Source organism: Microcebus murinus, chromosome 11, assembly GCF_040939455.1.
Source record: "Microcebus murinus isolate Inina chromosome 11, M.murinus_Inina_mat1.0, whole genome shotgun sequence".
Classification (NCBI taxonomy): Eukaryota; Metazoa; Chordata; class Mammalia; order Primates; family Cheirogaleidae; genus Microcebus; species Microcebus murinus.
In genome coordinates this window covers 66,558,411-66,582,310 of record NC_134114.1, presented here as the reverse complement: position 1 = coordinate 66,582,310, position 23,900 = coordinate 66,558,411, and the positions used below count along the sequence as shown (strand labels likewise).

General features: G+C 34.6%; 1 protein-coding gene across 3 annotated transcripts in view; it reads right to left on the bottom strand.

Moving 5' to 3' along the window:
• ADGRV1 (adhesion G protein-coupled receptor V1) overlaps positions 1-23,900 on the bottom strand; it is a 468,628-nt gene that overhangs the window by 394,652 nt on the left and 50,076 nt on the right. For 2 of the 3 annotated variants that reach the window (XM_076008181.1, XM_076008182.1), the window contains 11 exons: positions 23,657-23,837; positions 22,458-22,660; positions 18,627-18,756; positions 15,311-15,394; positions 13,787-13,926; positions 11,530-12,139; positions 7,152-7,367; positions 5,515-5,730; positions 4,531-4,775; positions 3,105-3,286; positions 1,204-2,015 (listed from right to left, as the gene is read on the bottom strand). In XM_076008181.1, the coding sequence (XP_075864296.1) occupies positions 1,204-2,015; positions 3,105-3,286; positions 4,531-4,775; positions 5,515-5,730; positions 7,152-7,367; positions 11,530-12,139; positions 13,787-13,926; positions 15,311-15,394; positions 18,627-18,756; positions 22,458-22,660; positions 23,657-23,837 (3,019 nt within the window). The remainder of the gene's footprint in view (positions 1-1,203; positions 2,016-3,104; positions 3,287-4,530; positions 4,776-5,514; positions 5,731-7,151; positions 7,368-11,529; positions 12,140-13,786; positions 13,927-15,310; positions 15,395-18,626; positions 18,757-22,457; positions 22,661-23,656; positions 23,838-23,900) is intronic. The other variant, XM_076008180.1, reaches the window with a different exon arrangement.

Sequence of the window (23,900 nt, the reverse complement as noted above, 5' to 3'; positions counted from 1 at the left end):
CCCAAAGCCATTGGGAAAATTTTCATCTCCACTCCCTCCTCACTACATTTTCATTATTCCCTTTGAAATAAAGAGAAATGTTACCAATTACCAACCTGCCCCCCTCTTTCTTCAAGCATATCAAATGCCACTATCTCACTATTCCCCAAATCATTAAATAGGAAATAACCATTATAGAAATTTACTGCAAAACAATGCTTATTAGATGTTTTCAAATATACTATATATGTACCCTAACTCCTAATTAGTTTCCCAAAAAAAGTGTATGCATTAAAAAATTAAATAGATAAAATGGATTGCTCTATGATATGAATAACATTTATTTCCTTTATTTTGTGTATATCCTGAGGTTTTTATGAGTATACATTACTTTTCAATTAGAAAAACACTGTTAAAAAAACTTTGTGGAATCTATAAATGCCCAGATCAAAACTTAAACAATGATTTCAGTAAAGATATCTTTCCCATACCCGAAGAAAACTCTTTTAAATATATGAACTTTTCCAATTTTAAATATCACAGGATTCAACCAGTTTTGAAAAAGAATCAGTGAATCTGATCCCAATTCTAATTTGTTGGCCTTGTAAAATATCATTATATTAATATTGTTTATGAAAATTTACAATGGTGATCCTATTCAAGTCTAAGAACAGTATTATAAATTGATCTATCACTAAGATTAATTTAACATAAATGCAGTCACCAAAGTTTACACTATTTTTATTTATAAATTATTTTCATTGAAGATATATTTTGATTTGTCTAGTGCATATGAAAATACTTACCAATTAATACTCCTTTTCCTAGCTACTACTGCTTCTTACTCACATGTTTGGTTATAGGTACATGTCTCATTTTTATAATTTCACTTACAAACTTAGGACTTACCTTATAGTTGCCTCGATATTTCCTTAAAGGCACTTGCTATCACACATAAAGTTATACACAATTCATACATTCCCAGAAAATCTTTGTTTTTAATCAACAAAAAATTATACCGGTAGGGTCATGTCAGCATATATATGTCATGTCAACCATTTATAAGCCAACTAGCTTATATTTTTTTCAAAGCCATACTACACTTTTACATACTAGCAAGAATGTACATAGTAAGTAAGAATGCTTATGAACTTTATCATAAAAATTGACTATAATAACTTTACAGGGGGAAAGGACTTAAATTCATTTAGAACCATCACTTACCTTCAGCAAAAGTCAGAATGTCTCCAGCACCTATAAAATCTAAACCTTCAGTAGCTGTTCCACCAATAACACGCCATTCAACTGTTACCTGACCTAAGCTGCCCCCTGTCCTGTGAATCACCAGCTCCACCAGGGTTTGGGGCTGCTCCTGAACTTCAACAAATAAGCCATCTTCTGAGGTATTGGGACTAATACTGTAGATCACGAACACTCCAAAGGCATCACCATTTAGTGCTATAACAACTGTAGAAGTATTTGGCTGTCCTATGGTTGGCTGATTTTTAAAACTGGCTGTGATGTTCATGAGGTGAACTTCAAGGAGAGAAATTAGGAAACTCTCATCCATCTCTGGGATATCATCAGGAAGAATAGAAACTGTGAGATTTGCAAATTCATCACCTTCCAGCATGATGGCCCATTGCCTTGTCACAGGCTCATAGTCACTCCCAGCCACAGCCTGATTGCTAAAAAGAGATGCTACCCTGGTCATGTTTTTCCTGTAGGTCCAGAAGTCTGAAGTGTTGACATTTGGGCTGCTCCATGATGTCATCCAAAAACACTGGGGACCCTCAGAAGCACTGGAAAATGAAAATGCTGAGCAAGCATGTTCTTTGAGGCACGAAGTGGCACAGGTGTACTGGGGTTCCCGCACTGCAGAGACATTCACCCACATTCTCCAAAGCGGGTCAGGCACCCCTTGTATTGGCGATTCATAGTAGTATAGTAAATCTTGACCTTCCTCGATTGCAAGAGCCACTACATCAATATCAGACGTACTGTAGAACAACAACAGCCGACCAAACAGCCCTCCGCTAAAATGTGGAGTAACAATTAAAAGACAGGTTAAGCACTCAAAGTTATTGCACATAGAGAATAGGAATGCTGATTGTGGCTTTCAAAAATTTTTTTAAATATTAAAATACTAGTAGAAACACATCCATGCTTCTTAATTACAATTGTCTTTCAACATTTTGTTTTCTCACGTACTGAAACCTTGCTAGTTTTCAACCAAACAATACTTATTTTTAGCCAAGCGATGAAAATATCTTCCAAGGTATACAAATTCAGAATTTCTAAACAAAATTACAAAACTGATTTTCATTACTAGATTGCACTGAAACAAAGTAACAACGATAACTGTATGAGTACATTTTGAGGAAATGTAATTACAATTGGCCCTCAATATCCATATCTTTGTATTCCACATCTGTGGATTCAACCAACCACAGACGGAAAATATTTGGGAAAAAATAAAAATAAAAAGTAACAACACAACAATAAAAGACAATATATAGAATTTACATTGTACAAAGTAGTATAAATAATCTAGAGATGATTTAAAGTATATGGGAGGATGTACGTCAGTTATAGGCACATTTATTTTATGCCATTTTATATGGGCCCCCATGGATATCAGAGCATCCAAGGATTTGGGTATCCCTGGAACTAATCCCCCTTAGATATCAGAGGGACAACAGTATTTACCACAAGGTCTCAAGACCCTATATTTTCTACTTCTGAAAGAGCTCAGGAATACTATTCTGCCTTACAAAAGAAATGCAAGGAAAGCAAAACCTGAAAATCAACCACTTCAAACAGCATCTGAGTATTCTTAATTTAGAAACTAGTTATATTTAAATTCTAAAAAATCATAGGTTAGAGAAATAAATTTCTGGGATTAGAAGGTCCAATGATGTACAATATATTGCCCATTTCACTAACATATGTATGATAAATATGACAGGCTCTTTATATTAATAAGTGTGATTTAATTAATGCATTATAATAACCTATGAAAGGAAAAACCACCAAACCTAAATTGTTTAATTGTTCAAGGGGTCCTTCCTCACCACCCCAGAACTCCCATCACTCCCACAGACGCAAGTAGCCATCTCCTATACCTTCTCCTGACAGTTATGTTAGCACAGGAACTTCTTTCCAGAGGCTCTTGAACTCGATAAACCGTCTGAACAAAGGCCACTGTACCATAAGGATTATCATTGGCAGGAATAATAATATTTGCCACTCGATCTAACCCAATAGTACCTCCATCAGAGGCATCAGTTAGTTGCACTTGGATAACCTAAAAATACAGTGAAAACTTCCTTAACAGCATCACAGTTCTGAAATTAGAATAAGAATGATACAGGGAAAAAAAATCAAACATATACATACAAGTACATGAACAAAATGGAATGAAATATAAATGGACTCAAAGAAACTCCCCCAATTATATTTACAAACCCAGCATGTCACAAAATAATCTATCATCAACTTTTAATAATGGTGAGTTATTATATGTGAGAAATAGAAGCTATTTAAATTTGTTAATATTCAGTTATATAATCGTGTGAATCAATTTTAAGATCCCTATTTATGTTTATCATTTCAATAATATGACTTTTATACTTTTGATATTTTTTATTTAGGAAAAATTATTGTGCATACTCTTTAATGGATAATGAATATATTATGCTTTATTTTCCACATTATCTTATACAGAAAATTTTCTGACAAAATTTAAAACAGAAAACATTATAATGTATTGCCACTTAAATTTAGAGAAAAGGAAATAGAAATATTTTATATGTATTAATAAAAATCTAATATTTTAGAAGTAAAAAATGATACAATTAGCATTCAAAAAATTTTGTGGACTGCTCTTCTATAAAAATCTGATACTATTAAGGAACAGATTCTGTTAAAAGTAATTTTATGAGATTTAGACTTTAATAATACTTTAATTTCATAAAATAAAATTATCTTCAGCTAATATATGTTAGTGATGAATCAACTTTCCCACTGATACTCTATTTTTATTTGCCACCTTGCTTCTTCATTGTAAAAAAAAAATATCAGGAATATGCATTTAGCCTGGTATTAGTCACACACTAAATTCTCAACAATGGTTGAAGAATAAGTGAATGAACGGAAAACCAAAATCTATACTTAAGACTGACTGGCTCACATATAAGCCAAAAGGGAGTAAGATACAAATTAAGAGTTTATATGGAACAAATGTAGTAAAAATTATGACAGATGTATACCATTAAATATATTTAACCAAAACATTGAATAATACAATGTAACTATACCAAAAAAATTATACTATATAGCAAACTGGCAAATGTACATGATCTATTTCTAGAGTATTCCTGCTTTTGTCAACTGTAAGAACCACTTTCACACTACCACAGTTTGCACATTCTTGCAGAAATAATTTACTTGACATCCTCTCCAAAGTGTCACAACAATAACCATCTGTTCTAGTCACTATAAGACAAGGTACGATTTACAGTGTCATTCTATACTAGCCATTCCTCTCACCTCTTCAATCTCCGGAACGTCGTCAGCCAGGACCTCTAACAACAAGGTTTGAATGGTTTCCCCAGGGGCAAAGGTCACATTACCTGAGACAACTCGCAGGTCGCCAGTAGCAAGCTGTCCATTAATGGTGGCAACCCACTGAACAGTAACATTGCCGAGTGTCCCAGAATTTCGAATTATTGGCAGGTTTACCTTCACTGAGTTAAACTCAGGTTCCTCTACAATAAGTTTAGTAATCTGAAAACCTGAAGGGTAGACAGAGCAGAGTTAATTTCAAGTACAAGGTGAAACTGAATTAACATAGAGCTAACCAAGTGCCGTCCTATAGATTCTTTTTCCCCCTAAGTAATCTAAGTAGCTACACCCCCACAAAACCAGAGTAACATGCTGTGATACAAATTGGTCAGGCCTGCCAAATTTCTGAATTATTTTTCTCTGTGATAGAAGCATAACTCAGAAACTCAGATGCTCTGAGGGGTCAGGTATATACCCGACATAAGTAAAGTAGATCCAGTGAGCACTGTGGCTAACTGCACAGTGCAAGCCTGGTCCAGACGGGCAGTTGCTATTTTGCTCCTAGGACTGATGCTATGCAGAAAAGGGAGCTCTACGTTGTCAGATTTTCCTATTTATCAAGAAAGCCCCCAAATCCAAATTTTTGTGTAAATTTCTATAAATTAAATTAATTTTTTAAAGAACTGCCTAAGACTTACAAAACACTTACAAGACTTACAAGGGATTCAGATCTGATCCAAAAGCCAATAGTTTGTACTTTCCATATATATGCTAAAAGGCTGATTTGCTTTCTTTTTAAAATAACTAATCACCACCAATGACTCTACACAGGTGTCCTATAGCTCAGTAACAGCACATCAAAAAAGTAAGCATGATCAAATCAATTCTGAGTCTCTACAAATAAAGAAAAGATCATTAGCTATGATCTATACAGACAAGTAAAAGAGAGATGCAAACTAATCTGAATACCAAATAATCCATAGGGGTCATCAGAGGCCTCAATAATAATGATTGCCTCTGTTAAAGCCCCTAGTTTGGCTCCTCCTGTTGTTTCATTCAGCAGTTGCACAAGAAAAGATTCTTCCAGTTCAGGGTAGATGTCATTAATGATATATATTGGCACAGCTTTACTGGTTTCCCCTTCTAGCAAGACCACATCTGATGAAGCGATACTGTAATCTTCACCTGCAAAGACAAAAGACAAAATGCTAAGACTTATCCCAAAATATAATAAACATTCCATGAAACTATATGGATATCCTTGGAAATAATTTTATGAGGATATTGACTTTTTTTCTAAACAGGAATATTTTTGCCTCTCTCACCAGAAAAAATGGGTTTGATAGTATCACAAAATAATGAAAAAGACTTCCGAAGGGTGTTCAAGTTCATTCTTTGACTTTCAGAAAGATGTGTACATTATTTGGTCTACTTAAACATACATATATATATATATATATATATATATATATATATATATAGAGAGAGAGAGAGAGAGAGAGAGAGAGAGACACATTCATTACCACAAAATGGCCCCTTAATTTACAAAAAAAATGTATGTAACACTTCTAGAACAAAGAACAGAACAAGAATTCTAATCTCACTAGAGAGACAAATTATACTGTTACACATACATGGGCATGTTAGCATCATCAGTGATACAGCCGGAAATGAAAGGCTTTCCTACCAAATTGGATTAAAACTGCTACTGAGTACCGCTCACGGTGGCAGGAGCTTTGTTTCTGGTGAGACAGTGGGTGGGGAAAAAGGGGTGCGTCCTATGGAGACCAGGAGCTAATTTCTTAGATCACCAACCAATTCCCACTTTCTGTCAAGGTGTGAGGCCCCCTAGAGGCAGGCAGGCATTCCTAGGGGTTACCCCAGCCCCCCAAATGGTCATGCACATGTTTGCACACATGCACACACACATTCCCATGTCGGTAGCAAGTGAGCCTGGTTTAGTCTTTTCAAGTATTATGTCCAAATGATTTATTTTTATCAGGCATAGTACCCCCTCCATTCACATTCCTGTTTCTCTGAGTGCACACTAGAAAGATTCTAATTGAATATCTTTTAGGCAAATCTCCCTCTAGATGCCAGAACTGTACTATCAAAGTAGGCAGGCTCCTAATGTCTGCATTTGGCGGTGAAATCCTTTTGTTCTCACATAAAATAGTTAATGCTGCCCATTGCCTCTTCCATGTTTTTCATAAATAAATAAACAACCATAATAAAGGGGTCCAGAGACAATGCCGTTGCCAAGTACTGAAAGCACATGGATGCTCTTTTTTTTCTTGAATTCCTTGCTAGTCATTTACACATGAATCCCTTTCAAAAATGAAAAGTACACACAGAAATCCAGTGTTTTCCTTAGTCTACTTTTCATTGGTTTGTGCATAGTCTGGTCATCATAGCATTTAAATTCACATGTAATTTTGCCAATGGTTTTCACAAATTCTACAAATTCAGTGTCACAAATATATATGAGTTCTAGATTTGTGCCTTTAAAAAGATACAAGGATATTTCTAGTTTTCTAGTTGATTTTTCTAATTCCATCTTTGGGTAGCCCATCTGCATGTACTGCTCCTTAGATAGTTTTTCTTACCAGCTATTGCAGTTATTGGCACAGCTTTAAACTTCACAGAAACATCTGCAAATGCTCCTCCTGTTCTAGTCACATTGATAATGGGTCCGACATGATTTTCTGCCACTCGAACAATTGGTGCTGAGAGCTGAAGAGTTCCAAATGCATCATCATTGGCGATGATAATTAGATGGGCAATAGTTTCTATCTTAGGCCCTAGACGTGGAGAATTTGGAACTGAAAGGTAAAAGATCCAAACAGAACACACAAAGTTAATATATCGAAATTCTAAGAACTAGCCAAAAGTCATCAAGAAGCAAGCCTCAGCAAGATTTCATCAGCCAAATAAGATTCTCTTGGTGTCTTCTCTCTGTTATTTATATTTAAAGATATTTATTGGTTAATATGTACCAACAGTAATCTAGACATTGGGGATACAAAAATAAACTAAACAGAAAGGCCCCGCTCTCTTATAGCTTACATTCTAGGAAGTTTTTTTTATGTAGAATCTATAGCAAAGAAACAGTTTCTTATAAGAATATTTTATTAAATAATATATACTGGAAATTTCTGAAAAGGGAAAATGATTAGAGTATAATTAATCATCACTTTACATAATATTACAACAGATAGTGATGATGCCTACAGAACCATGCTCTTCTAATCAGTTCACCACCATGCCATTAAAACAAAACAGCATTTCAATTACAAATTTGAGTAGGGAAGTAGTTCAGTTCCCTTACCTCAAAGACCAGCTACAAATCATCATACTCTAAATTAGTGGTCCCAACCCCCAGGCTGTGGATTGGTACTGGTCCCTCCTGTTAGGAACCCATTAGCACAGTATGAGGCGAGCGGTGGGCGAGGGAGCAAAGCTTCATCTGTATTTACAGCTGCTCCTCATTGCTCCACATAAGCTCTGCCTCCTGTCAGATCAGCGGCCACATTAGACTCTCATAAGAGTGGGAACCTTATTGTAAATTGCTCCTGTGAGGGATATAGGTTGCACACTCCTGGAAATCTAATGCCTGATGATCTGAGGTGGAGCTGAGGCAGTGATGCTAGTGCTGGGGAGCAGCTGCAAATACGGATTATTATCAGCAGAGAGGTTTGACTGCACAATAAATGTAGCGCACTTGAATCATCCTGAAACCCATCCCTCTCTAGCCCCAGTCCGTTGGATAATTGTCTTCCATGAAACCATTCCCTGGTTCCAAAAAGGTCGGGAACCACTGCTCTAAATTACTGCCTCTCTAAATGCTTCACTGTCATCCCTGACAAATCTGTCCTCCTTGCCAAATGTAGGTTAATAGTTACTACTTTGTCACTATGGTCTAAATGTTTGTGTTCCACCAAAATTCATGTGTTGAAATCCCATACCCCAAGTGGCAGTATTAAGAGGTGGAGCCTTTTGTAGGTGATCAGGTTATGGGAAGGGAGCCCACATATTAGGGATTAGGGGATTAGTGCCCACATAAAAGAGGCTTGAGACAGAGAGGCCCCTTACTCCTTCCACCATGTAAGGACATAGGCAAGAAGGCACTGTCTGTAAACCAGGAAGCCAGCCCTCACCAGACATCAAATCTGTCAGTACCTTGATCTTGACACTTACCAGCCAACACAAGTGTCAAAAATAAATTTCTTTTGTTTATAAGCTACCAGTTTACGGTAGTTTGCTATAGTAGCCCCAGTGGACTAATACTCTCATCTGGAAATCAGTCTACCTCAATTCTGCATCAACCCTGCTATAATAATGTTCAATAATTCTCAAGTTCCCTTCTTACTTTCTACTGATTTCAAAGAAAGCAACACTTATTTTGAAGGCATTTAGGGTCCTCCATAAACTCTCCCTGACTTATTTTCTCCGTTTAACTCCAACCAGCATCCTTGCCAAAACAATATAAAAGTGACCTTTTAGCACAAATGAAGCATAAACAAACTCCTATCAGAGGTAAAAGAAAGTTTGAGTTCATATTCTCTTTAACAATTGTGGTATTTGGAAGTAAGTGGTTATGAATGAGATTTAACATTTTCAGAAAATTTAATCTAAACACAATAATGACACCATTTAATTTCAATGATATGGGCCCAGCCCATCCCAAATTATCATAGTTAAAACCATAAATTATAAATCAATATAATATAATTAAATTCAAATAAATTAGAAAAATGGCAATAACATAGACAGTTGTAGCAGCAGGTGGCATTGTTTTGAGTGTGGACTATAATTCAGGCGGTGTTCTAAGCGCTTTTTGTGCATTTAGTCATTTAATTCCCACACCATCTCCATGCAGTAGGGAAAACTGTCTATAGATGAGGAATCAGAGGCCCAAAGAAATTGCAGAAGTTACCTAAGTTCTTATACGGTACATGCTGGACACGATCAAGAGGTGTGTGGTGAGGGTTTGCCTAATTTCCTACTCCCCAACTACAATTCCTCACCAAACCAGGTATAGAACCTTTATCCATGCTTGTTCATCTGCCCTATCCCTTTACCCAGGTGCTAACAGCCAGTCTTTTCACATTGTTCTCCTTAATCATGAAAATTGATGATTCCGCTCCAAGTAGCAAAGACCCTATCAAGTCCTATACCGATTTTGCCTATTAAAATTTGAGTCAATATCACATAGATTTGCACTTAATTGTTCTTTAATTATCCCATCATAGTTTTATGCCTGTTCTGAATTGCCACAATTCTGTTGCATGGTTCTAGGAATGTATCAAGCATAAAATACATGTTGATTGTTTCTTCCATCCCACGGCACATAGATATTCTGCATATACAGCTTTATTAATAATAATTGCTCACATTTATTGACTGCTTACCACATGCCAGACACTGTATGTAAACTTCGTAATTTTGTAATATCGTATGTGTAATTTTTAAGTACACAGTATTACCATGTTTAATTCCCATATTTATATATTAATATTATAGATAAGGAAACTAGGGTTTAAAAAGATTGTGTCCAATAGTTTATTACCACAGAATGAAACAGAAGTTATTTGATACCAACAGCCACAGTTCCTAGCCACAGTTACATGTGATGCTCTCTCATGGTTTTAGATCTATCTCAATAAACTATGAGTTCCTTGAAAACCAGGCTGTGCTTTATAATTCTTACTTAATAGGACTAATTATTGAGCTTTATTTTAATTTCTTTGCTATTATAACTGATCCTAAATCTTGCTTTAAAAAGAAGTGAAGGGGTATTGTGTGACAATTTTTAATCTTCACTGTAATCTGAAGATTTAATGTTAGCAATTGTCCTATAAAGTAAATTTCCTTCTATAACCCTGGACAATTATTTACATTATGGGCAAGAATGCTGCTCACCCTATACAGTGTATTCATCCAGGTGTTACAGCAAGGTAAAGAAACTTACTTGCAAAAAGGCTTAATCCACATGGCAGAACATAGTCAACATGCAGGTCTTGGAATCTTACAGTTTAAGCTATGTAATTCTAGTTTCCTAAACAAGGGTTTACTTGTTTTCCTAAACATATTGCCTTAAAATTGACATTAAATTAATACCACCCCTATTTCTTCATTTATTTGTTCCCTTATTCCAGGAAATCTAGATTCTTCTCTTTATGTAAAAATACTTTTCTGGAGTTATATGTGTTCTTAGAAAAATGTAAATAATGAACAAGCTATAATACAATAGCTGTTTTCTGCTCCACAAGCCCAGGTCCTGCTCCCTACCTATACCCAATCCACTCCCTCTACAAAAGCCACCGGGCCAAACCACAAGGAGAGTGGCCACTACTTTCCAGCAGAAGCTGCTGCACCAGATCCTCCGCCCAATATCAGTCACTCCTCATTCTTTATTCTTAATGTGATCAGTGCCTCTTTCTCAAACCTCACAAATTTTCATGATTTCTTACTGCTTCACATCTCTCTTTCTCTTCCCTCACACACTTGTCAGATCCACATGATCATGCTAATCCAAAGAGCTTCTGTTGGTTAGGGGATATTCCAGAAGTAAATCAAGATAAGAGAGACCCAGGCTCTTGCTACTAGGACTATCCTTGGACTAGCTAGATGGATTCCAGAATGTTTTGAAAGCTACAATTTATAGTACAATAGTACTAGAGGTCAGTTATATATGGATTACATGCAAGCTTCTAAATTTAGTATGAGAATATAAATGACTTCTAAAACATGATTTCTAAGAAAAAATGTTCTGCTTTCAGTTGCCTTTACAGGTATACTTTTATAAGATAATGATTTCAAAGTTAGAGTTTACTGTTTTTATAGAATTTTCTATTATGCCCAATTCTAAATTTATTATTTTGGCATTCTTTATCTTAAATAAAGAATTTATTATTTTGGCATTCTTTATTTTCAAATTTATTATTTGGCTAATGATATAATAACATACTAATAGGTACTTACTTGGGCGATCTTGTACTTTCTCTATTAAAGTGGAGTTGAGTAGTTCAATAAACACAGACTCTGACCGTTCTGGTTCATCGTCATCCAAAATTGAAATAGCAATTGTTGCCTCACTCTGATTAGCTCCAAAAACAGCAAATCCGGAAGCAGATATATAGTCTTTTCCTTGAGTTGCTCTGGCTAAATTAGATGGAAAATAGGGTAGTTTTTCCATATCATCTAGAGTTGCATATGAGACTATGACTTTTCCCATGAGGCCTTTCAACCTTATTATTGACAGTGTGACGTTCTGTGTTGCCTCCTCAACTTGAATAGGTCTGTTTTTCTCGGAAAAGATGAATACCCCATAAGGATCGTCACTAGCCAAAACTGTTAATGTGGCATTAGTATGAAGTCCCAGAGAACCACGGGAGACAAGGAGGATCGACACAGAGAACGTCTTATCCAGTTCTGGATCTTCATCAGGCAATATTTCCACGGTGATGTTGGCACTCGTCTGCCCGATCTCAAATGTGATATTGCCAGAGGTAAAGGCAAGATCACCACCAGGATCAGACTCTATGTTCCAATACAAAGTCACTTGAGATAGAGCCCCATGACGTCTCATAACCTATAAAATATTTAATACTAAAATGTATTAAAAGAGACACTGAAACCAATGACTTAGAGTTTTATACATAATAATGATAGCAGCATAATAAATACTAATTTTATTTTATAAAAGTTGTTCTCAAGATTATAGGCTTATTGAAGGCAGGGTGTATATACTACCCTGTTCGAAGACCCCCAGAGAATCTTACAAATAGAGGGTATTTAAAAAGTGATTGTTGTATAAAACTGATGGAAAATTTTTAGCTTCTAACTAAATTATAGCTGTATCTTTTGTACAATTATTATAATAGCAATAAATCAAATGTAATTAACAATGTATTATATCTAAGCATACTCATGAAAATTTTTACATTCATTGCAAAAAATGGTGTATACTTCTTTATAAGAAATAGGTAAATGATATTTTTCTGAAAAGTTAGCCATAAAACTCATTATGAAAGTAAATCATATTTCTTTTTATCTTTGAAAATATAAGATGATAAAGAAAAGTCACCAAAAATTGTATTTGACCCAAATATATAAAATATATTTAAAGGGAAAGAAATGCCTTTGTCAATAATATATTAAGAAAAATAAAATGCTTAAAAATTACTCCAAAAAGCCCCAACTAAGAGTAATTTTTATTTGTTGTTAAATGTGAATTCAAGATAAAATTAGAGACAGTTATTCTATATAACTTGATCTTTTCCCTTAATTCTTTTTTTTTCTTTCCTGAGTAATGAGTTGTTTTTTTTAAAGTTGTTCAATTTATTCCACAACAATTTATTGAAAATCTGCCATCTTAGTACAGAAGGATATGCTTGAGTGATCTTTCCGTATTACTTGTATAACATCTAAAGAAGCTGAGCAAGCTTCTGGCTCCTCTGAGTCACTAAGTAACAGAATCCTTCTTAGTTTCTATTGTAACAAAGCAGAGTAGACACATATACACACATATATGATATAAAGGTGTTATTGTTGTTGTTGTTCCCAAATGTTTTTTTATTTTCTTTCCTTCTGGGATAGAGACAGGATAGGACTGAATTTCACCTATTGACCTTAGGCATGGCCATGAGACTTGGCTTTGACCAAGAAAGTATAAGTGAAAATAACATCAAGCTATAAGAGCCAAAAAGAAGCTATTAATTAATATAAGAGCCAGTATGCAGTTCTCCACATCCACATTTCTCCCCTCACCCCATGAAGAAAAAAGCACTTGTAATATAGCCTCTCTAATCCTTGGTCCTTAAAGTAACTAGTGATCAGAGCCCCTTGCCAACTTAAGTTGGACATACACCATGAGTGAAAAACAAATCTTTGTTATGTTAAGTCATTGATATTTTGGAGATGTTTGTTACCACAGCCTATTTGAACTACTGAAAAAAAATCTATGTAAGATAAATTCTTATAGAACACCTCCATTATATTCCTTAAAGGGTCAGAAATTCTCAGAATAATAAAATGAATCCACACGCAAAACTAAACACAAAGACAAATGCCAAATCATTATTTGATTATCAATTTGTATTGTATTGTCTGTTCTAATAGGCTCATTTCCCTCCACCTACAAAGAAAAAAGAAAACGTAAAACATACTTTCATAGTACAATAAAACAGTTTCTAAAAGAACAGAAAGTGTCTAGGAATTAAGAAAAAATGGTACTCACTTTGAATATAACAGTGCTGTATCCATCTTCTGGTTCAGTTCCACTGACAAAGAGTGACTCAGGGCTAAATTCAAATACTCCATGAGCATGGTCAGAGGCTGCAATTGTCACTAGAATCTGAGAAGCCACTCCTAGACTGGCTGCATGAACAAGTTCCAACAAATAGCAAAAAAAAAAAAAAAAATGTTAATCAGTAATTTACAAACCAAAGGAAAAGCCAAGGAACAACTTTTTGAAAAGAGTCCTTCCATTCATTGAGTACATTCTAATTTGTTTTAGAAAGAAAGGCAGACACAAATGGTTGTCACACATATTCATGCTTTTATGACCTTTCTCTGCTTTGGCACCATTTGCGATGTACAAGTGCTGCATAAGCACTTGGAGATGAATAAGGAAAACTTGTTTTTCTTTTTCCTCTTTATGAAAGGAACATTCTTCCACACAGAATATATGAAGAAGGTCTCCCACGACCTTTGCTGACCTCAAAAGAACAGGAGCCAAAATGACTCTTACCTTCATGAAATAGTAAGTAGTTTCCCTGTGATTTTAGTCAATCTAGGCCTATTTTTTCATCATGTTTTGATATTATAGGTCTGTCTCTCCCTATTCAAAATAGTCTAATCCTGTAACTAAAAAGATGCTAAGATCTAAAGATGCATTTAATTTTTCAGAAGTATGTTCAATTTTTATGTTACATTAATGTCTGCAGACAAGAAAATGAACAACCCTAACAGTAATAGAATCATTAAATACAGAGGTTGCATGAGGCATTGATGGAAATTAAGAATGAGGGGGTGGGAACATGAGTTCTGACACTAAAATATAAAACCTGACATTGCAAAAAAGGACATTTGAGGATTAGAAAGTGTTCTCCTTCAAGAAATAAGTATTCTAAGTATTTTCTCCACCTAAAAAAAATTTGACATAAAAAGAGGAATCATGTTTGTATATTAATCTATTTCAAAAGGCATCTCTTTTCAATATTCCCCTCATTAATTGTCAACTATTCTCTCCAATTATTTTCTTCCTTATTTCTTTTTCCTATATATTTTTATTAAATGCTACATATAAAGACTCATGGTTCTTTGTGTACAGAAAATAAGCATGATGTGTTTAACATGAAAATACAAATGTTCTATTTATCTCATTTCAGGTATTCAAAGTATGTAAAATGCTTTTCAACAAACATTTGTATAAATGATATTCAAGCAAAATTTCTATCACAATTAGAATCAGGAAACAGTATTAGGTTCCTATATAAGAAGGAAGAGAGCCTGGGTTTTAGAGGCAGACAGGAATGTAATTTTGACTTGATCACTTTCTAGCATGGTGACTGTAACATGAAGTAAATAATACTTTGTAAAGTTGCTGTGATAGCTAATGAGATGAAACATGTAGAGGACCTACATAGGACCTACATACCTACATAGTAGGTGTCAATACGGGGTTAGTATTACTGTCTCTAAAAAGGGAAGTTAAAATAAAAATCTATAATAGTAAAAGGACCTTGGAACAGCTGCTTACCACGTTTGTGCATTGTTGGAAGGAAGAATTCCATGTCCCCATCACCACTACCACTGCCATCAAACCTAAACAGCTCAGCTACTTCTTAAGGAGACACACAGAGACACAATCCACACAATACACATTGACACAATGAGAAAATTGAGAGTTCTTAAAACATACCAAGCAGAGGAAAATGCAGCAATATTCACTCAATGACACACATTCTTCCTTAAGAAATAGATCATTTTAAATAGTAAAATTATAATACCAAGTCAAGCTATCAAATCACCAAAATTTCATTCATATTTTCAGGAAATACTCCATGTAAACTATAATTGGTATTTCCCATTTCTACCAATTTAATATTATTTTTAAATTTTCACTTATTTAAAGCAATGTAAATTGTTTTCTAACATTTTAGATATTTAAAACATGTTTATGTGCATATAAAATCATACACTGAGACCAATAGCCTGTGATTGTCACCTTACTACTCACAACAAGCAAGTAGAAATTAGAAAAACGCATGTCACATTTCCCTTCATCACATATTCAAATCCTGACCATATTTACCCTTTTCAGACTTGGTTACCCTATTGCCACCAACATTGTGGAAAGAGCTCTAGACAAGCAGTCTAAGAATTCTGCTTCAGCCTTGGCAGATACCACTTGTAAAATCTTAAGTCACTAAACCTCTTGGTATCTCAATTTTCACACCTATAAAAGGTGCTGCCTTTTCTAGGGAAAGTTGTTGCTATGGTTTGAATGTGTCCCCCAAAGTTCACATGTTGGCAATTTAATCTCCAATGCAACAGTGTTGAGAGGAGGGAACTTTAAGAGTTGACTGGGTCATGAGAGCTCCACCCCTCAGTCATGGACTTTCCAGCCTCTAGAACTGTGAGCCAAATAAACTTGTATTGTTTCTAAATTACCTAGTCTGTGGTACTCTGTTACAGCAGCACAAAAGGGGCTAAGAGAGTTGTAAAGATCACATAAAATAATGGAAAATAAATAATACTGTAAATTATAAAGTACCTTGAGACTACATAAGGACTATAATAAAGAGAAAGTGGTTATACCTTCCCCTCCAATACGTCTTACATGCCAAACATTATTTTACCAAATGTTTGCAAATAAGGACGAGAGGAAGGGCAGTGATGATAGCAATGGAAAAGGAGAGGGAAAAAAAGCAAAGCCACACCTATACATATGTGCTTCTACCAATATCATTCATTAAATGCTAGTTAAAGATCTGCCCTGCTCTTCTGTTTTTCTCCTCAAAAGGAGTGGGCTGTACCAGACATGAGAATTTATGGCACACAGAACCTGAAATCATCATAGAGACTTAAGAAGCAAAATGGATATCCAGCAAATATGCAGTACATGGCTTTGCTCCCATATTATCCAGAAGTCACAAGAAAGAGGTATAAAGTTTAACTCCATATAAACTTTGGCTAGCATAAAATACTTATTTAGGTTGTGGCTACCTTATGTAGAATCAGTTTTATAGAAAAAACAGTATGGAATAACAGGCGCTCCCTTGACCCACAATAGAATTTAGCTCTAGATATTTAAATATTTTACATATTTACAAATTTAGATATTTTCCATATTAGGCAATCTTGATGTGTTAGTCCAGGAGTGTAGGTCACTATCTAGATTTCTTTTCCTCCAATCCCAACTGAATGGGGGAAAAATCAGATTCTTTGCCACTATTGCATCCTAAGAAACTGTAAGACTGGTTATGAATTGAGTACTTGTACTGAATTATATATAACAATGCATATTCTAGAGATATGGGGAAAAGTTCCTAAATCAAATCGCAAGAATCACTACTATTGCAAGGGATCATATGATCACAAATATCACTAACATCTTAAGAATAATTTGATTTCCTCTATTAATCATATTAGTTAATCATTAACATTTTCTCTATTACATAAGTATTTTTAGCTATAAGAGATACAAGGGCAACTTTTCAAATATTTTATAAGTAACCTTTTTATTAATGAAAGTACTATCATGAAAATAATGATTTGGAGATGTGAGAACTTGTCTCTGGAGGACAAGCAAAGATGGTATTATTACATGCCACCTGCCAGACAGGTCATCCAGCATATTTTTGCTATGTTTTTGCATTCAACCACGCTGGGTCACTGTTTAATCACTCCTGTGCTCCCAAACTCTGGCTTAGTCTCCTTTGCTTTCACCTGAGCTTGGAACACAGGAAAGGAAAATTTTGTATATTTACCCGAAAGTCCCACTTAATATAAAAAGAGAATCTTAATATTTCTGGCCTACCAATTTATCTTTTGGATGGCTTATATACTATGACTTTCTTCAGCAAAATGATAATGATAATAATAATAAAGATAATACCAAGTTTTGTAATGGAAAGGACTGTCCTGATGAATACCATAACAACTCTCAATTTCTTATAAAGGTGATATAGTACATATGGCATGTATTCATTCAATCACACTCCCAGTGGCAGCTGATAATCAAACATACTGATAATACTTCTGCAAAGAAATATGTATAACTAGTCTATCTAGTTATACATGGGGATAAATATTATATATAGCCTCACTTAATAAACATGAGTTTTGCAATGAAACAAGTTTTGACTCCAAAAACCTTTGATAATCAGAGCTTTCTGAATCTCAGAATTGAGGATAGGGTACTGTTGACTTCTTTTATTGATAATCATATCATAATAGGTTATCCAAAAGGACTCATTCTTAACCTGTGTTTTATCTGGAGATAGTGCTAACAGAGACACCACAGAACTTGGAAAAGGAAAAAAGGGAGAGGTGATTTGAGGGGCACCTTCTGTGAATGACAACTATAATTTGGTGATATGGTACAAGTGCACTATTTCATTCTAAAAGCATGTCTACTTTAGGAAAATATCAGTGGGTAATAAAAAGTGGGGGGAAAAGCACAATAGGTGGTACCAATATAATAAACAGAGATATTACTGGGAATTAACCAAACCTCACACAGAAAAAGTATATCTAAATAAAATTATGATTTGAATATTAATTTATAAAACATGTAAAATTTATGTAGAGAGATGGGATTTTGTTCTTACCAAGAAAGGGACTGTCAATCAGAAGTGATTCACATATATTATATTACCATATATATAATAACATACATGATCATATATAAAGCAATTATTAATCTTTAAGCTGCTCTCTCCAAAAACTAGTAATCCCTTCATTTTTTTTTAAGTATGATTAATTCAAAGGAATACTTCACTAATAGAATCTACTGTCATCACAGTGAGTGGACAAGCCAATATTTGATACTTTTGAATCACCAGTCTTACCTCCTCCTTCCAAGTTTAACAACTCAACTTTAAAAGATTTTTCCAGTTCAGGGATAGAATTGTCAGTGATGTTGACAGAAATATATTTATATCTTTCTCCTGGTTGAAATTCTAATGTGCCAGCAACACTCTGAAATACAAATAAAATATTTACTCATTAGATTTTAATTATTCTGTATGTGAATTTATACAATGAGAATGTTTGCTGTGTCCCAAATTGTTATAAACGCTGAAACACAAGAACATAAGTAAAATACAATACTGAAAACAATTTGGTGGACATGAATAGTTTTCAAGGTAAATTCTAAATACATATTCTCCAACTAAATGAAGTAAATGGTTTATTTTTTTTATTTCACTATTCATCAAAAAAGTAGTCAAGGCAAATGAAATATCTTACTGGGTAACATCCACAAATTCCTAAAGAATTAATTCAATGAGATGCCAGCAATTCTCTTGACCTAGTATGTTAAAATTATATCACTGGGAAATTTCAATATTTGGTGTTTAATAATAATGGCATTTTCATTCTAAGACTCTCTCCAAGCATTAATACATATCAGTCCATTTGGGATTAATTTTCCCTTGATTATACTTGCAGTTGTAATTCATAACATAGCTCTCCCTTCAGAAAAGTTCACATACTTAAGGAAATCAAAGTTATTCAAAATCAAAGTCTTAAGGCTATTTTTTCTTCCATTATTTCATATAAGCATTTTCTCCTCAAGTTATGAGAATAAATTTTAAATTTGTTTAAATTTTTCTAGTATTAGCTTGTGTGGGCCACTATATTTCATCTTGTGTTGCTATTAATGATATTAAAACTAAATTGAGAAATCCAAATACTAATTAACTTGATCACTCATTTATTCACTTTTTCAATATTTATAAGCTTTTTCAATATTTACAAGCACACAGCATGTATGTGGTATCATTTTAAATGTTTGGGACTCAAAAATAGACAAGACAAATATTTGACTCCATAGAAAACATTCTAGGAGTTTTAAGCCTAGAATGTAATAAAACAATTTAAATAGAATAATAATTGCTGTAAAAGGCATATAGTCAGCTCAAAGAGGAAGTAACTAACTTTGCCTAGAGTTTAGTCATCAGTGGAGTAATTCTACAAGTCTTAACAATAGAACTGACATTTGACTGCCTTAGGAAACCATCTTACTTGAATTCAGCAATATCTATACAACTGGCCATTCCTCTTTTGGAAATACGTTCTTCCCTGGTATTCCATGATAGCACACTCTCCTGTTTTTCCTAGTTCATCCTTTTCAGTGTTTACCAATCTTAACATTCTTCTTATAATCTTTAAAAACTATTGTTGTTCATCAGGCTCTCTCTAGATTTTCTGTCTAGACAAGTCTATCATACCCTAGACTTTTAATACTATTCATATGCTCCCCCCTCCCAAATTTATATCTCTCACCTCTGATACCCAAACTTAAATCTTAATGCCTACTTGAAATTTTTCTTAATAATTTTTACCAAAATCTTAAATTCATGATCTTCCCTTAAAAACTGTGTCTTATGCAAACCTTTCCATAGCACTAAATTTTAGAGTACAAGTTGCTCATGCTAGGAGCTAAGGAGTCCTTCTTGACACCCTTTTCTGGTTTACCCTTCACACTAAATAATCCTTAGCTCCTGCCATTTTAACTCCTAAACATTTCTTGAGTCCACTTACCTCTTTTTGTCTACATTGGCATTAGCCTAGTCCATGATACTATTTCTTCTTGTCTTGCTCCACAAAATAGACTCCCGTTTATTCTGCACGCAGTGTCTATATCTTCTAATTCATTCTCCATAGTTTAGCCTAGTGATCTTTTATAAATGCATAACACCCTTCGATTATTTCTCCTTGTTTATTTTTGTAAAAAATCCAAAAGTGTAGCATGATCTCTAAGGCCTTGAATGATCCAGTCCCTGCATATCTTATCTTTGTTTCATCACCATACCTAGCTCTCTACACTCCAGAAACACTGGTTTTCCTTCAGTTTCTCTGACAGCCTGTGCTCTCCCTTAAATTAGACCCTTTACTCACATCATTTTACGAGTCCCAAATGGTTCTTCCCCCTTCATCTACTTTTCCCTCCTTAAACATTACATCCCAGCATAAAGGAAAGCCCTCCGACTACCCCACCTACATCAACACCCACCTCTCTCCCAGATCACCCACCTTGAACATTTCCTACAATTGTAACTGAGTAATTAATTGTTTAATATCACCCCAAACAGCTGGAATATAAGCACCCAGATGGTGGGGGTCACCTTTAACTTGGTCTATGAGAATCAGGTTGAGAACAGTGACATCTGATAGTCAGTTTTCTCCTCTTCTGTACATGATCCTTTCTGGTTGCTTCTCTCCCCTCCTCACCCCCAACATCTGCATACTCATATACTCACACACAGCCTAAGAAATCCTACTTGAATGCTAACACAGATCTGAGAGAGCTAAAACATCGGAGAAGTGGTGAAGGCAAAAGTTATCAGGTTATCAACGACAAAAAGTGGTGACAAGTAAGAACTAGGACATCTAAGCACCCCTGAAAATCCACAAAAATGTTTTCAAGGGTATGAGCTTTCTGATAGTCACAAGGGATGGGGGCACAGGGTTTTTGTTTTGTTTTGTTTTAGTTATGAAAGAAAATGATAATCCAATTGGATGCTGGACATATTCAGACTACCTAGAAATTGAAGCCCATCAATCTGAGGATTAAATATTTCTTTAAGAGACCACAGAGAAGACAACATTAAGGCAAGGTGAGATGTCTTGCAGAATATGTTACATACCAACTTCGTCAAAGATACAATAAATGTCAATGGTAAGAAAAATACAACTTGCCCAAGAAAGAGTCTAAGAAAGAAGAAATCCAGGAAAATTTAGCTAGCTGGTCTACAGCTGAAATTAATTAAATTCATTTAGCCAGCTTTTCTGGGGTTTGGGAGGAAAAGTTTGCACAAATTACTGAACACTGTACTGTGATATGGGTCTTTTTAGGAAGAAGGGGAAAAATAGGAAAACCGATATTAAATTTAAAGAAAAAAGATTCTTTGGGAAAACAGAAATGTTAGCTGTAAAAATCTTTCTTAAAAAGAATTGATGAGAAGAAATGACAAGCATTTGCTTTAGTACTGGTGATAATTAAGAATAGGTAGCAGTTACTGAGTGCCACTATGCATGTGCCATGTTTACTACAAGACACAAAATGTTTCCATCAATCCTTAACAGCGATCCTGCTCAGCAGATGTTATCTCTCTTTTGCAGATAAGAAAACTGAGGTCAGGAAAGATTAAGCAAGTCTCCCAAGTCCACACATTTAGAAGACTGGTTAAAACTCAGTTCTTTCCAGTTGCAAGTCCCTTGTCTTTTTTCCCCCCCCACCAGTACCACACTGCTTCTCACTTGGAAAAAAAAAAAAAAAAAAGCAATTTAAATGTGAAAAGACATGGACACTTAATATCTTTGCAATTTTGGTTTCAGTTAACAGATGTAGATAAGAGGATTTAAAATGTATAAGAAACATAATTTCAATATATCTGATCAAAACTTGTTAACGGTAAAGCAAATAATACAAGGGAAAACTATGACAAGTATAAGCCACAAAAGAAATCAGTATAGTAGCTATTTAAATGTCAGGTTTCAATGCATAAAGCCACAATAATTTACATAAATTTAAAAGGCCAGAAAGCCATCAGTGCTTATTTTCTTTGTTCAGTATGTTCCAGGTACAGTGCACGTCCCTTCCAATCCTCGAAGAAAATGATTATATGTCTGTATTACAAGTGAAAACACAGCTTCAAAAGGAATAAGTGACTTACCTGGTAGTCCCCCGGACTGAATGCTGACAGCGACACTGTTCTAAATTGTGCAGTCACCCTCCCCAGGAGTCCTTGTGCACGGACAATCAGTAACCTGACTTCTCCATCTTCCTCCTGCACAGTGATGTGCGGAACGCTGCTTGCGGGCAGAGTCATTGTGTCCTCAGGCTGAGGAGGTGGCCCTGTGGAGAACTGCAGCAAGCCTGTCAGAGACAAAGAGGACAGGGCATTCTTCTCCCAATTATCTGTGGAAGAATTTCTTAATCATTTGGAGCAATCTTGCACACTTATTTGGACCATCAGGCTAAAATTCTGAGGGCCTTCATTTAGAAAAGACTTTAGTGAAGATTCGATTAACATGTTTTTGACATGGAATGTGTTTATAAGCTCTCAGAATGTTAAAAGTTAAATTGCTAATTTTCCTTGTCTTTACTCAAAGAAAGCTTTATTAGTTCTTACAGAAGCATCAATAAAAGGAATACTGATGGAGTTTTAAAATATACATTTTCAAACATGTATGCATATATTACTAGAGTCTCCAGAAATCATTCTTGCACTTACAGTAGAATAGGATTAATGGCACTCTAAAGGATTTAGAATTCCTTTTTTAAAAAATATAACTATGAAAACCAGAGTTAAAAAGCCTCTCAGGTTTTCTACCCAGATCCTTTAACAGGTGTTCTTTATTTATTCCCACAGAAAGAATATTACTTTTCAATACAGAAAACATTTCCAATTTATTAGTACAGATATCTATGATAGTTCCTAAATTAAGAAAATTATCATTTTAGCATAAAACAAAAAGAAATTAACATAAATAGAAAGTGATAACTTCATTTCTTGAAACTTAATAAAATATACTTTACAAAGTACTTCAATTCCTTAGGTGTTAACAAATCACAGAATAATTTTTAAATTAAAGAAATTTTGATACCCATAAATAGAAATATTTTTCCATTTTAAATAAACCTGAAAAAACTTTCCGAAATATATTATTCAAATTCAGAAATTGACATTTATATTTTCATTCATAAATAACGTCCCTCAAAATGGCAGCTAAGAAGTTAAAGAGTTTAGGAGTTAGAGGGTCTGAAGGAGTTCCACTTCAATCATTTTCAAAGAGTTTCCATAAGAAGTTCTTAATAAAACTAAGCACACCCAGAGAAGAGAGAATTATTCTTGCAAAAGGAGTGGGTTACCATATGGATGATCACTAGCTTTGATGGTGATATCTGTTGTTTCCTTTTCAGGATCTATGCTAGCGCCACTTGTGGGAGTTGAGCCTAGCTTCCCATCTCCAGGAATTGCAGAAACCAATGTCACACGGAAATATTCATTAAGTTCAGGAATATCATCATCAAGAACATATAGATTTAGGACCTATAAATGTAAAAATCCAGAGGCACTAAGCAAAGAGTCATGTAGAAATTACTTACTAGAGGA